Raw genomic sequence first — 15,507 nt, forward strand, 5'->3', positions numbered from 1 at the left:
GGTCACACATCCCGTTAGATCCCATCGCATATGTCTCAAGGAAGGACACAAGTAAACATATTTTTAAATCACAGATATGGCTAATGTACATTCAGTTGACTATCTGTAAATAGTAAGTTTGAAATAACTTACTAGGATATGCAAAGTACTGGTTTTTAATATATATTTCACTATACCGCACTCTATTATTATTTTTTTCTAAAAATATAGGCACTAAATGATTAATTAAAATCTTATCATATAGTAACTCTTCAAAGCAAATACTTTAAACCAGTTTTAACTTAATGCCCTTGATTATCATTATCATTATCACCATTCAAGTTCTACAACTTGTTGCTGAGCAATAACTTAGTATTAGTTTGCCATTACTCTCAGTATATAATTTTATAAACAATCACCCAAGTATACTGACGTTACCCCATGTTATTAATTTAATACAAATCTTTAACTTTAAAAAAAGAATTCAGATTTGGCATAAGTTGGAAAACCTGCTACCTTTTCCCCCACTTATTTGCCTCAGCAGAAACAACCCATATCTGGAACAAAACAGACCCATTTTAATGACCAAAATACCTAAAATATATGGTTTTTTCCAGCTCTGGCTACTCAAAAGAAGATGGAACAATTCAGGCAAGGAACATTTTCTTCTTTCCTACTAGCAAGTATTATCATCTTTTACTTAAACTAGTTAGCCCTAGACACTGCTGTATCAGTTGTATTTTCACCAAGCTCTCTTTTCTAGTGCGTAAGGTATTGGAATTGTACTCTTTTTACATTTCTTTTTTTCCAGTAAGATTATGCAGCATCAACAAAGGCTTAACTTACTTTGTGGCTCCTATTTCTGGGTAAGAAAGTGGAGAGACTGAAGTATTGGGAATGTGCAAATTGTTCTATGTGTGAACTGTGTATAGACCAGCTGGTTTTGAGCAGTCAGAAAAGGGCAAGTTGGCAGCTTCCCACTGTGGCTAGAGAATAGGAAGAGGAAGATCATGTGAAGACCAGTGGGCAGGATGGTACCCAGGTCAGACTATGTGGCTAAGGCAAAGGCTGGCATACACTGAAGACAGAGGAGTGAGGCAGCTGTGAATAAGCAGTAAAAGCCGATTGTGGACAATCTTTAACATGGACCACACGGAAGAGGAGAGATTAGTTCTGGATTTAAAATCAACTTACATTTTTATTCAGTACGGAGCCTACTTTTTGGTCTCACCTCTAAAATACTTTCATTGTCTTTTATAGCAAACATTTGATGCTCCTGAATGCCACTCATTCATTTCGTATGTTTGGATACAACACTCTCCTATTTTAGATAGAAGAAAAAAAAATCCTGGAAGAATGGTTTTACATTTACTTCTTTTTCAATATCATATTTTTAGTGTGATATTTTAACCACTGAATGAATTACCCAGAAATGAATACTATGTTCTTAAAACAAATTATATTATCCTACTATTGGACTGAAGCGCTGATTTCAGTTGTTGGTAAAATGCATCCAGACGTTCTTTCTGCACAGGCCACTCCAAGATACAATGAGATTTGAACATTGCTCTTCGTAAACAAAGTGCATTCTTTAACTTGTAATCAGGAATATCATGTCGAAAAATTAGTATAATAGAATCCCGACTTTGTTCAATGGCTTGCTGTATAGCATGATACACTTTGAACCTAAAGAAAACAAAGACATGTTTTGGCTTAGCAGACTTATAAGTTTCAGAGACATGTATCTTTATGATTCAATGACTCTCTCGAATCATTTAGAATCAGTAATACTTTTAAAAGACTTAAATCATTTAGTGTCATAGAATCCCAGAATTCAAAGGAACTTCTTAAGACACAAAGTCCGATTGTCTGTTTAGTGCAAAAATATTCAAACTAAGCTATCCTTTTTAATATCCAGGTAAAAATAATAAAAAGAATATTGTAAATATTAAGAAGACTAAAAAATGATAAGAGTGCAGGTGTAGACACTGTGAGTGAAGGAATGATAAAATATGGATATGGTTCAATTTTATACAGATTCTACAGTTGTTGAAAATCATTTTTTTCTCATTAATCTATACTCAGTACTTCATAACAAAGTTGAAAACAAGAGTTTTAGAAATTTCTGTACATTTATTAAAAAGAAAATGTGAAATATCACATTGACATAAGTATCCAGACCCTTTGCAACAATATTTGAAACTTAGCTCAAATGCCTCCCATTTCTCTTGATAATTGCTGACATATCTTGGAGTCCACCTATGGTAAATTAAATTGATTGCAAATGATTTGGAAAGGCACACACCTCTCTATAGAAGTTCTCAGAGCTGATAATATGTACCATAGCAGAGCAAAAACCATGAGGTCAAAGGAACTGCCTGCAGAGCTCAGAGACAGGATTATTGCAAGGCACTAATTTGGGGAAAGCTACAATAAAATTTCTGCTGCACTGAAGGTCCCTAAGAACACAGTGGCCTCCATAATTCTCAAATGGAAAAAAGTTTGACACAACCAGGATTTTTCCAAAAGCTGGTCGCCCTGTCAAATTGATCATTTGGGGGAGAAGGACCTTAGTAAAAGAAGTGACCAAGAACCCGATAGTCATAACTAAACTCCAGAGATCCTGTGTGGAGATGGCACAAAGTTCCAGAAGGACAACCACTGCAGCCCTCCACCGATCTGGGCTTTATTGCAGAATGCTAGACAGATGCCTCTCCTCAGTGCAAAACACATGAAAGTCCACTTGGAGTTTGCGAAAAAAGTATCTGCGGACTTTCAAGACTGTGAAGAGCAGGATTCTCTGGTCTGATGAAACCAAGATTGAACTGGCATCAATTATAAACGTTATGTCTATAGGAAATTAAGAAATTAGGCACTGTTCATCAGCTGCTCAATATCATCCCAACAGTGAAGCATTGTGGTGGCAGCACCATGTTGTGGGGGTGTTTTTCAACAGCAGGGACTAGGAGACTGGTCAGGGTGAGCTGAATGGAGCAAGGTACAGGGATATCATCAATGAAAATCTGTTCCACAGTGTTCAAGACCTCAAACTGAGCTGAAGGTTCACTTTCCAACATGACAACAATCCTAAGCAATCAGCCAAGACAACACAGGAGTGGCTTAGGGACAATTCTGTGAGTGTCCCAGAGTGACTTGAACCCTACTGAACATCTCTGGAGGAACCTGAAAATGGCTGTCCACTGAAGAATAGCAGAAAACGCCCCAATCCCAGGTCTGCAAATCTTGTCACACCATACCCCAAAAGACTCCAGGATGTAATTGCTGCCAAAGGTGCTCAACAAAGTACTGAGTGAAGGTCAATGTGCCAATGTGATATTTCTTTTTTTCCCCTTTTTAATAAATTTACAGACATTTCTAAAATTCTTATTTCACTTTGTCATTATGGGGTACTACAGTAAATGTAGATTAATGAAAGAAAAAATGAATTTCAACAATTGTAGAATCAGGTTGCAGCATAATAAAATTGACAAAGTGAACAAGGTCTGAATACTTTTTAAATGCACTGTATGCCTGATGACTGGAAGAATTCAGTTCTTGTGCTTTTATATAAAGGGAAAGATAGTAACACTACGTGAGAAGTGGGGGTGAGAGTTTTTGCATAATTCTGACTGAAAAGGTACAAGCAGTGGAAATCTATGATCATTCTTATATGCATTTTTCCTTGAATTTATTTTAAATAGTTCTCCCCTTCTATGAAGTGCATTGGGTTATATTTCATTAATATATGCTTTATGCACATACTGTTGAGTTGTGAACTTTATCACAAAAGTTGTGAAAATGTAGATTTTGATAAACAAGCATGTCCTAATGCATGTTTAACTTGAAGGATTACCACCACCTTCTTTTAAACATAAGAAAATAGGATTCCTTAACTGGAAATCCTGACAATTCACAGAAACAGCTTTAAAGACATGCCCTAAAAATCCAAATAAAATGGAAATTATTTAAATGTTTTCAACTTACCTTTTACACCAGGGATCGTTTAAGAGATGTTTAGTTACAATAAATATGATCTTTCTACTTCTCTGTATGCTATTGATAATGGCTTCAAATTCAGATATTCCAGCTTCAAAATCTCGTTCTTCTAAACAGAATCGAATGGCTGGTTGATTTTTTTCTTCAAGGGTAATAAAGTTCTTAGATACCCAGTTCATGTCCTTCTTGGCATGAATGATGTAGGCATCATATTCAAATTGCTGTTCTTGTCTGTCTATTTCTTTGATGCCCAATACTCTGTTTACAGCCACAGTATACATAAATTTAATTCTCCATCCTTCAAAGTGAACAAGCAGAACTATAAAGATGAGCAATAATACAATAGTACTACACAAAATGAATACCAGCTTAAAGGGGGCATTATCACATATAGAAGTATCAAATTGTGCTACTGAATTAGAGTGATATTTGGGTGGAGTGTTGCATTGATAATTGTTTAAATTTGATATATATGTTTTGTTGCTTTTGAGCCAATTAACAAACCAAGCTATACTGTCACAAGTACAGTCAAATGGATTTGAAGCCATATTTAATACTTTTAGATGTTTGAAAACAGCACCAAACACGTTTTCATCAATAGCTGTGATCATATTCTTCTGGAGGGAGAGAAAACTCAGAGATGTCAGATCATCAAAAACAAACTTGGGAAGCAGATTTAAGAGATTGGAATCTAAATTCAAGCTTCTCAATAAAGATAAGCCATAGAAAGCTTTGTGGGGAATCTCATCAAAGCCATTTGATTCTAAATCCAGTAGACGGAGGTTGTGAAGATTTTTGAGAAAGAGAACAGGACCATCTGGGTTGGTGTGTTTCCAAAGTCGAGCCAGATTATTGTGCTGCAGGTCAAGAATTTCAAGCTGATGCAGTCCATCAAATATATCATCCTTTATGTTAGCAATATTGTTGTTACCCATATCCAGGATTGTCAAATTCTTTAATTTACGAAATGGTGATGGGGTGATTGCAAGATTACTGCAACGTACCTTTCTCATTCTGAGTTTTCGAAGGCTTGGAATAAGAGTGAATGATTCACTTGTCAAATTCAACTGATAGTTATATGAAAGATAAAGAGTCTCGATATTACTGAGACCTTGAAATTCCTGACCTGTAAGTTTTTGCTTAATGTTATTTAAACCTAAATCAAGCATTTTTAGTTGCCTTAACCAAGAAAAAGCTTTGGGCTTGATGTAAATGATTCCAGCTTTTGTTAGATTGAGAAACTGCAGGGAAGAATTTGCAAGTGAAGCAAATGTCATATTTGTTATTAAATTTATATTGCACTGACATAAACTCAGGTTTTTCAAATTTTCTAAACCTGTAAATGTATGAGGAGTAATCTCTAGAAATCTATTACCGTCCATAATAAGGTAATTCAAGTGAGCTAGCCACTGGAATGCCAAATTAATTATTCTGACATGTGAATTTTCCAAGTTCAGATAGTTCAGATTGTGAAGCCCATAAAAAGAATGAGAAAACAGCTTTGTAATATTGTTATTCATTAGATTTAGTTCTTTTAAATTTGAAAAATATATGAATGAGGCATTTTCAATAACAGACAAATAATTATTTGATAGGTTTAAAATGCTAAGGTTTGTTTTACTCATTCCACTGAAGGTCAAATTGGAAATCCGTGAAAGTTGCACTTTGCTCATTGAAAGGTTTTGTATTTTTGTACCAGTTAATTCCAAACAAAGTTTCTCTGTGCCATCAGGTCCCAATGGTACGTTGTTCAGATCAAGGCCATATATGTTTTTAATAGCATGGAAGCAGCCTGGTTGAAACTGGAAATAATAATTAAAATGATTTAACATTATTCCACATGACAGAAATGTTGAGTCTTCCCACCATCACCACTCCCAAATTTTAAGCCAACTCTCCCAGTGCATCATTTGAGGATCCTCCTAGGCTCACGGCTCCTACTCAAAGAGCAGGTAGCAGTTGTATAGTACCTAGGAGGATCAACTTTGCATTGTGTATCAGTTATGCCCTTTCCTGGAGAGGGAATCACTGTGCTTGGTCACTCATACTCTGGTCATCTTCTGCTTGGACTATTGTAATGCACTTTAGATGGGGCCACTCTTGAAAAGTAGGCAGAAGCTTCCACTGGTATAGAATTCAGCCTTGTGAGAAAGGTGCATGTAACACCTTTGCTGTGCAAGCTGCATTGGGTGCCAGTTTGCTCCAGTGCAATTTAAAGTGTTGGTTATACCTTTAAAGTCCTTCATGGCATGGGACCAATTTACCTACAAAACGTCTCTGCCTATGACTTCAGCCCATCCCACCTGATTAGGCAGGGAGGTCATGTTGCAGACCTTGTCATTTAAAGAATTCCAACTGGGAGGTGGTCCAGGAAGAGAGTGTTCTCTGCCATTGCATCCACTCTTTGGAACATGCCCCCCCACTCCAGAAGCAAAGTGGGAACCCACTCTCCCGCCATTTCAAAAATATCTAAGAACCTGACTCTGCCATCTTATGTGGGGCTTACAGAGGACCACACAGCCGTGGAGATGGTTAGTGGCCTGAAAATCTTCCCCAAGCCTTTTAATTAACTTTTAATGTTGAATTTTAACTATCCTTGCCTCATATTTAAATTTTATAGCATAGCATTGACTTATATACCACTTCACAGTGTTTTACAGCCCTCTCTAAGCAGTTTACAGTGTCAGCATATTGCCCTCATAAATTTGGGTCCTCATTTTACCCACCTGGGAAGGATGGAAGCCTGAGTCAACCTTGAGCCTGGTGAGATTCGAACTGCCAAATTTCAGGCAGCTGGCAGTCAGCAGAAGTAGCCTGCAGTTCTGCAGTCTAATCACTGCAGCTCTTATACACAGTTTTTATGTTTTAATATTTTATTTGTACACCACCTAGAGTCCATCTGTGAGGGCGATGGGCAGTTTCTAAATTTTATAAATAAATTATTAAAAATTGCTTCCTCTCCAATATTCACAGAAACTCCAGGTCCAAATAAGACAATACCTACCTTAATGCAATTAAGGCAATGGCTGGAGCTATGTGCAAAGGGGCTGGCAGAATGTGGTTTTATTAAAAAATAAAATTATTTTTTAAGTGGCAAATATGGATTTTCATGCAAATAATGTGAGATTTGAAAGAGGGAGAACGAGGGAGAGTGAGAAAGAGACAGAGAGGCAGAGACAGACACGGGTGATCCTGTTTATTGCTAAGTAACTTTCATCCATATTCTTTCAGGCCACCAAGACTCTAAGGATGATGGTTTTGTTTACCTCTTTTATGGGGTTTGATGAAAGGTCCAATCTTTTTAATGAAGAGTTACCAAGAAAGTATAGATCTTCTTTATTTAATTCTGTAATTTGGTTTTGAGACATCACAAGCTCTTGTAGATTCTCAAATTGCTGCTGAGACCCTAATTTTGTAGAACTGAGGTGATTATGAGAAACATCCAGGAATACCAAGTTCTAGCAAAGAGAAAATAAAGCAAATTATCTATTATATATGTATGTTTATCTTCAATTATGTAGCTAATTTTAATTCTGAATCAAAACAGTCAGCATATCTATATGTCAATCGTGCAGTTATATTTTAAAGCAGAATATGAAATAACAACAAACATAAGGCTAGAAAACATAAAAGGAGACATTTGGGAGCAATAAATATACACTCTTATATCACTGTAGCAAAAAAAAAAAATCAGTGTTTACAGAAAGCATTAAATCCATTTCTGTTAAACAGATCTTTTCCTTTTCCATGAAATAGCTCCATCAACAAAGCTGGAGAATCAATACCAGTCAAAAGAATTATTATTTAGGGAAACAATGCTAGTATAACTCAGTCAAATATTTACATATGGTCATGTCATGCTACCCTTAGTGTAGTAAAACTTTCAATCACATGGACTCACAAAATAGCAGGTCAAAGCTCGGACTTACCTTCAGATTTTTGAAAGGATCATTTTTTGTATTCAGAATGTTGAATCCCAAATTAAGCTCTCTCAGATTGGTACAGGAAGTAAAAACTTCTTCATGTAATGTGCGCAACTGATTGTGCTCCAGCCTCAATACCTCTAACAAAGGTAAACTGAGGCACAAGTGTATCTCTAGTTTAGAGATGGAATTGAATCCCACATTTAAATAAACAAGCTGATTGTACTTTGTAAGGTTTTTAGGCAGCAGTGTTCTCAGCTGGTTGTGTGAAATATCCAATGATGTTGTATCAGCTGGGAGATTGGAGGGAATTTGAGAAAGCTTTAAATGACTACAGTCTGCCATTTTATCTGTGATTTTACAGATATTCTGAGTTGACCCACGATTAGTTGGGATAGTGCAAAGGATGAAAGGCAAGCATGTCCAGCACTTCAAAAGTTTCCTCATTTTCCTGAAAGGAAAAAATACTCTTTTAAAATAAATGTTTTCCTTCTGAATGTACTGTGTACATAGATATAGACAAACAGACAGATACAATTCCCTTTTGGAGTAAGCAGTGTCATGCAAACCCAAGAAATAAAGCATGCGGGAATTAGCTAAACACTAATGCTATTTATTAAGTCTTCTCATACTTTTCTATGCATGAATACTATATTTGCTTCTTTATTCATGTTGTGCAGATTTTGGTTCCAGTTTTATCCTTTCTCTTCTTCAGATTCACATCAACCTTAATTATACTTTTTTCATTCTTCCTTTTCTCAACCTGTTTGCTTTTCCTTCACGTATTTCCCCTGCAATTTCAACATCATGCCTTCATGATCAGTATACTTGTTTCATTCCCAATGTGGAATTACAGATAATCAGAATTGGTAGGGACCTTGTAGGCCATCTACACCATTTCTGACAGATGGCAGTCCAATCTCTTCTTGAAAGTCTTAACTGATGGTGCTCCCACAACTTCCGAGGGCAAGCTGTTCCATTGGTTGATTGTTCTCACTGTCAGAAAGTTTCTCCTTGTTTCCAGGTTAAATCTCTTCTTGTTCAGTTTCCATCCATTATTCCTTGTCTGTCCTACAGGAGCTTTAGAAAATAGCTTGACCCCTTCCTCCCTGTGGCGGCCCCTCAAATATTGGAAGACCGCTATCATGTCTCCCCGGTCCTTCTCTTCACTAGACTAGCCAAGCTCAGTTCCTGCAACCATTTGTTGTATGTTTTAGCCTCTAGTCCCCTAATCATCCTGGTTGCTCTTCTCTGTACTATTTCTAGAGTCTCAATATTTTTTTATAATGTGGTGACAAAAACTGGACGCAGTGCTCTAGGTGTGGTCTTACTAAGGCTTTATAGAGTGGTATTAGTCCCTCACTTGATCTTGATTGTATCCCTCTGTTAATACAACTTAGGATTGCATTCAATGTGCCTCTGTCTGTCTGTTTGTCTATCATTAAAACTCATCATGACCTTTAAAAGTTGCATCATAGGGCAACCATTTTTGAACCAGGGTAACTCAAATGGGCTAATATACAGAATATATAACTTGGGATCCATGACTCCTGAGGGCATGAAATTTGGACAAATTGTGGCTGCTTCAGTAATACTGGTAGCTGCTGGGCTTTTGTAGTCATGTGGTCTTAATTTTCAATATTCCATCACAGTTCCCCAGCTGTTTTTGCCTATTATCACTCCCTTCCCCACCCAGCAGCAGCCACTTAGCTGCCTACTATGAAGGGAGGGGGATTTCTGATGCCAGATTCCTATCAGAAAACTCACTGGGGAAGCAAGCAGGAAGTCAGAAATCCTCTTTTTTGCCTGTCTTTGATCATTCTGCTTCATTGTTTAGGTAAGGAAATATTTCTGAAATGATGGCCCAAAGGGGCCTGGATTGTCCAGTTTATTCTAAACTTTATCACCTCTTATTTAGCCATAAACACTTAACTAATCCACTCCTCATGCATTCTACTGACTTCATGTTTCTTCTGAAACACCCAACTCTCACTTCCATATAATAAAGAGAGCCAATGCAAGATCTTATACACAGGCATTTTCACGTCTTTCAAAATTCATTCCTCACCATAAACCAGATACTACTCATTCCATTTTATCAGTGTTTATTCTTCCCCTTTTTATAAGTAACCTACATCTGAAAACCTGAAGGACCAGGTTAGGGACAGATCATCCTGGAGAAATTCTACCTAGGTGGTTGCAAAAAGTTAAGCACTGACTTGATGATCTGTAGTCAATCAATCGTTCTAGTGTCTGTTAGAGTATAATTTGCAACAGTCCACTCTATTTTATCTATCAAAATCCAACTAGAGAAAGTCCTTGGTTAATGACGATTGGTTCAGCAACTATAGGTATATAGTTATAACTTAATATAGCTATCCTCAAGTTATGACCACAAATTTATGTGGCTAAGTGAAACATTTGTTAAGTGAGTTTTGTCCCATTTTATGACCTTCCTTGCCACAGTTAAGTGAATCACTGTAGTAGTTAAGTTAGTAACATGGTTATCAAGTGAATTTGGCTTCCCCATTGACTTTCCTTGTCAGAAGATAGCAAAAAGGGATCGCCAGACCCAGGACACTGCAACTGTCATAAATATGAACCCTTTGCCAAGCATTTGGATTTTAATCATGTGACCATAGGGATGCTGCAACAGTCAAAAGTGTGAAAAATGATTTAAGTCACTTTTTTCAGATATGTTGTAACTTTGAATGGTCAGTATTCACACTTACAATAGCACTGAATGAGAGGTAGCATGACCAGTCCTCAAAATTTCAGATGTAACAGTGTCCCTGCAGTCACATAATTGTAGTATGAGCAGTTGGCAACTGGCCAGGATTTCTTATCATTTCAGTGTGTGCAATTTGCAGGCTTTCCTATCAGCTTTGTACAAGGGTAAGTCAATGGGGAAGGTAACAGGAAGTTGGAAGTCATTAGCAACCTGTGTGGTCCTCATTTAACATCAGCAATGGGGGATTACCGAAATTGCAGTCATGTAACATTGTACTTATGACCACTTCACTTAGCAATAGAAATTATAGTCCTAATTACTGTTATGCAATGACTACATGTACCTTGTTATTTGAGACAGTAATTTTCAGACCTCATCCCTTTATGCCCATTTTCCATTTATTCTATTAAGAGAGATTACACAATCTTCTAATATTTATTAATTCAGGTCTTCCATGTTTTCTCTCTCTCTGGTTACTGTAATTTTATTCTATTTCTTACATTTCTTTTCTTCCACATCTAATTCCTCCAAACCTACTCTTGACACTAGCAAAGAGTGGTCTGCCCTATATTTAGAACCACACATCATCTTTATATCATCTTTAGCATCCTTGAGAATGCTCTCAATAGTTCATCATAAACAATCAAATCAATATATGTTTTTGGATTTATTCATTTTCCATGTTCACATGTAAAGATTTATGCATCACTCCAGAATAAAATGTTAGCCCAATCACCACTCTCATTCATTTTTGGCTTTGCAGATGGACTAATCTTTTATTTTTTTAGTATTCTGACTCATGTAGTCCCATCTGATTGATCCCATCTACTAACAGAATAATTTCTCCCTGAGTCATATTTATATATAACCTTCCCCCAAAGTTCTGCTCCCTCCCCCATTTTTCCCCTATCACTGAACTTTAGAGGGCATAGGGAGCATCCTTGAAAAACAAGAGAAACAGACATTACCAAGGCAATGATCAGATAAAATGGGTTTGAGAAGATAATTTGAGAAAACATCTCAAAAAGCCCCTCTCTACTTCACATGAAGATAAAAGGAGGGAAGGGAAGGGAAGGGAAGGGATGCTAGACTTGCAAGAGTCTATTGCTGTAACTTACAGTAAAAGTTGTCCTGACCTATATGGCACTGTTGTTTCTTAGTCTGTTCTATACTTTTGGGCTAACAGAAACATTACATCACAGATCTTTGGATTGCCACACACGATAATACAGTGACCATATTTCATACTTTGATTCTTTTAAATTTAAATGTGCTCTTTACTATTTACTCCTGTTATATTCCAAGACATATCTTTCATATGTAAGAATAGGAATTACTGAGACTATCCAGAACAACTAGACAGAAAAATCGTTTTTTCCTGAAAGCCATCACTCTGCTAAACAAATAATTCCCTCAACACTGTTCAACTATTACAGTCTGTACTACTATTACTGTTAATCTTGTCATCACTCCTTATCACCCATCCCCTCCCACTTGTGACTGTATGACTGTAACTTTGTCGCTTGTATACTTACAATTTATATTGACTGTTTCCTAGTATGATTTGATTGCTTATTGTACCCTATGACAATCATTAAGTGTTGTACGTTATGATTCATGATTTGTAACGAATGTATCTTTTCTTTTATGTATACTGAGAGTATTTACACCAAGACAAATTCCTTGTGTGTCCAATCACACTTGGCCAATAAAGTATTCTATTCTTTGTTCCTCCAGAAACTCCAATATTTTCCTTATATAAATAAATCCTGCTTGTGTGAATCAGTAGGCAGGAATTTAAATAGTTCCACCTTGCATTGTTTTGTTTGAACAGTGCCACCTAAACAATTTCATTTTCTGGTAGGCTAAATGGCTATTCTTATCTGTGGTGAAGCTATGTAGACTGGCTTGCATTTTGCCTTGGGCTATCATATACCCTTAGTATCTGGATTCTGTCCAATGCCACTTTCCCTGGGGATGATTTGTATGCAAATGAAGAAACTCACAGTGTTTCTGGCAAGAGCAATAAAACTCTACAAAATAGCACTTCAAAAGGATTAAGAGACTGACATTGCAAAAAGTTAGTTGCTCTAATGACAATATTTTCAAGGGAACTTATCCAAAAAGTAACTAAACATTCATTTAAATAAGGTGAGCTGGAAGAGAGACAGCCCATTTCTTTCTTTCCTAACCCAGGTTTCTCCTGATTGGTTGGAATTAGAATTCCCAAAATTCCTAGCAAACTGAATGCCCTTCTGGCCTATAGAATACTAGGCATTAGTGTTCTAATCCATTTTTTCCTTGGTCCCTAGCCAAGTTCAACATAACCTATTGTTCAACGTGGCAGCCTCTAATTTCAGGCATTTGTTATACATTACAGTATTATCCCTGCCACACCTTCCACACCTATTGAGAGGGATGGCTTTTTCTTAAACAGCAAGCTTTCCTTTCACTATTACATTAGTAAGCAGATTGTGAAAGCAAAAAAAAAAATGCTACCCGTTTATCAAGACACACAGATCTGATTTATGCATCTTATTAAATCAAGGATCATTACTAAAAGCACCTTGATTCATTAGTAACCTATGCCCCAGTCAAACCAGCTGGCAAATGCAACAATAAAACATTTTGATACTGCCCCTATTTCAATCACATAGCAATGACCACCATAATTCACTCTTTAAACCTCACTCTGCTTTAGAGGCAGATGAGAACAATCTGCTGTGGACTGAATACAGATTTAAAGTGTCTTGCCAAGGTTCGTTCAGCTTATAAATGTTTGATGCATATGTGATATTAACCCATTGTGGGGAAATTATAGCCCAGAGTTAAGCAGCAACAACCAGTGAGCAAATGGGTACATGTTTTCTTTCAGTAGCAAAATGAAGTACAATCTTACCAGAAAAGTACCCAATGGTCCTTGGAAAACAGAAAGGCGCACAACTTCCAGAGGAAGCCCAGCATTATAGGTTCAATCCCAACCTTCACTTAAACTGAACCACTTCCAATTAGGACACCAACTTACATAGCTCTTTACTCATAGGTGACTATTCTTGGGACACGAGTTCACTTTATAGCACTGTTTTTCAAAGTTGGCCTCAACCCCAAACTGTCTATTGTGGACCTCACCCCATTCCTAAGAGGTCCTTAGGAATAAGAGCACCTACCGTCCCTGTCTTACTGTCCCCATTCATCTGTATTTACTCCCAATGGGAGTAAATACAAACATGTAGATACTAGTTATTACTATTACTAGTTAGATACTACATGTTTGACAAACAAAAACAAACAAATAAATAAATAAAACTTAAGAGGTGCGGACTCCCAAGTTTGAAAAACAATGTTTTACAGCAAGAAGTGGGACGACCACCAGCCTTTATCTTAAGTTCCCTCCCCATTTACCTTTTTAATAGTCTGGGGTTTTCTTTCGAAAGGAGAGTAATTAAAAGGGGCTTTAAGCGTCAATTCCTTAAACTAAATGGTCTTTCAACCAACCGTCAAAGAAGTCAGGGCTTTCTCTGCTGAAGAACCAAACTTTGCCACGGGGTCCGGGCCTGCTGGAAATCGTGGTCACAACCAAGTTCTGAGAGGAGGAGCCATTCCTTGTTTTTGCTGCATTTCATCAAGCTTATCTCGGGTAGGGTGTGTAAAACAGCCAGCTCTAAATTAAGCGCCTGTCCCTTCTCATGCAGCCGTACAGTGGTTTTTTGTTTTTGTTTTTTTGTTTAAGGGAAGGGCAATAAGTTTCGATCTTTAAATAAGAACTTGCGTGGTGCAAAAAGAAAGACAAAATCCCGAGTGGAAAATACCCAACAGCAATTTCCCTCTCCGCTCGTCTGCCCCGCGCCAAAACAAAAGCGTTAAAATTACTCTTTTAAGTTTCCGGTTAGATTTTCTTTCTTCGGAGGCTTCAGGGAAAAGTCTTCGCAACACTTTTGCTCTGTCTCTCACTCTCTCTCTCTCTCGTAGACAATCCGGTCACACGAAACTGCGGAGGAAAACTCGAAGTCCGGCCGCTGCACGGGTAGATAAGTACAACATTCAAAAAAAAAAAAAACCAAACACCTTTTGTCTGCAATTTCTATCTCATAAAATCACCCAACTTGAAACCAAACCCCCAGCTTGTCTTGATCACTTCCCGGCCCGGCCCGCCTCCAATGCGCACATACGCAGCCTGTGCAAACACTCCCTGCCCGCGGGCATAAGTCATATGCTGAACCCGCAGAAACAGCGGAGTATTTTCCCCCGAAAATTTCCCCGTCTCTTTTGTTTTAAAATGCACGAAGCCTGTTTTTGAACTGGGCATAGTGTTCCCCTAACCAGGGAATAGCTACACTCATTAAGCGACCGAATTTGAAGGAGGCAGCTTTCATTTATTTACAGACTATGGGAGGGGATGTTGCTGCTTTCTTACAATCTCATGTCTCAAAAAGTTTTTGCTCCTGCAGACACAATCAACTGGCTTGATATTCTTGTGATTGCACGGGCAGAGAGGCAAAAGTCAGCCATCAATGTCAACTGTCAATCTAACCTATCGCAGGGTAGAAAGCACAAGATAGCCAAAATAAGTGAACTGTTGAACATCATAACTGACTGGTGCATGAAAGTGACCAATGCGTTTTTTATAGGCAAAAAGGGAAAGAGGATGAAGGAAAATGCATCAAATAAATTGGGCGCTACACTTCACCTTTATCCTGCTCACCATTCAAGACTAGGTTTATGCCCTGTTTCCATTCTGGAAGATAACCATATTTGTCCCTAATGAAGCCTCCCCAGGGCTCCGATGTAAACATTATGTTGCATTTCCACTGTCTACCACAGGGGTCCCCCACCTCCAGTCCATGGACTGGCACCAGTCCGTGGCATGCCAGAAACCAG

At 37.6% G+C, this 15,507-nt stretch overlaps 1 protein-coding gene across 5 annotated transcripts; it reads right to left on the reverse strand.

The window, feature by feature from the left end:
- Positions 1 to 1,150: 1,150 nt before the first annotated feature.
- TLR3 (toll like receptor 3) lies at positions 1,151 to 14,774 on the reverse strand. 5 transcript variants are annotated; one of them, XM_087936280.1, is made up of 6 exons: positions 14,500 to 14,774; positions 7,905 to 8,349; positions 7,242 to 7,433; positions 5,672 to 5,777; positions 3,964 to 4,273; positions 1,151 to 1,665 (listed from the first exon to the last, which is right to left on the reverse strand). In XM_087936280.1, the coding sequence occupies exons 2-6, from the start codon at positions 8,343 to 8,345 to the stop codon at positions 1,437 to 1,439; spliced, it is 1,278 nt and encodes a 425-aa protein (XP_087792406.1). In that variant the 5' UTR covers positions 8,346 to 8,349; positions 14,500 to 14,774; the 3' UTR covers positions 1,151 to 1,436. The 5 variants fall into 5 exon arrangements, with proteins under 5 accessions (XP_087792406.1, XP_087792405.1, XP_087792403.1 ...); XM_087936279.1 differs by having other exon boundaries at positions 14,032 to 14,774; XM_087936277.1 differs by having other exon boundaries at positions 3,964 to 5,777.
- Between the last annotated feature and the right edge of the window lie 733 nt (positions 14,775 to 15,507).

This window comes from Pseudonaja textilis, chromosome 6, assembly GCF_049901715.1.
Source record: "Pseudonaja textilis isolate UNSWEBS1 chromosome 6, rPseTex1.2, whole genome shotgun sequence".
NCBI lineage: Eukaryota > Metazoa > Chordata > Lepidosauria > Squamata > Elapidae > Pseudonaja > Pseudonaja textilis.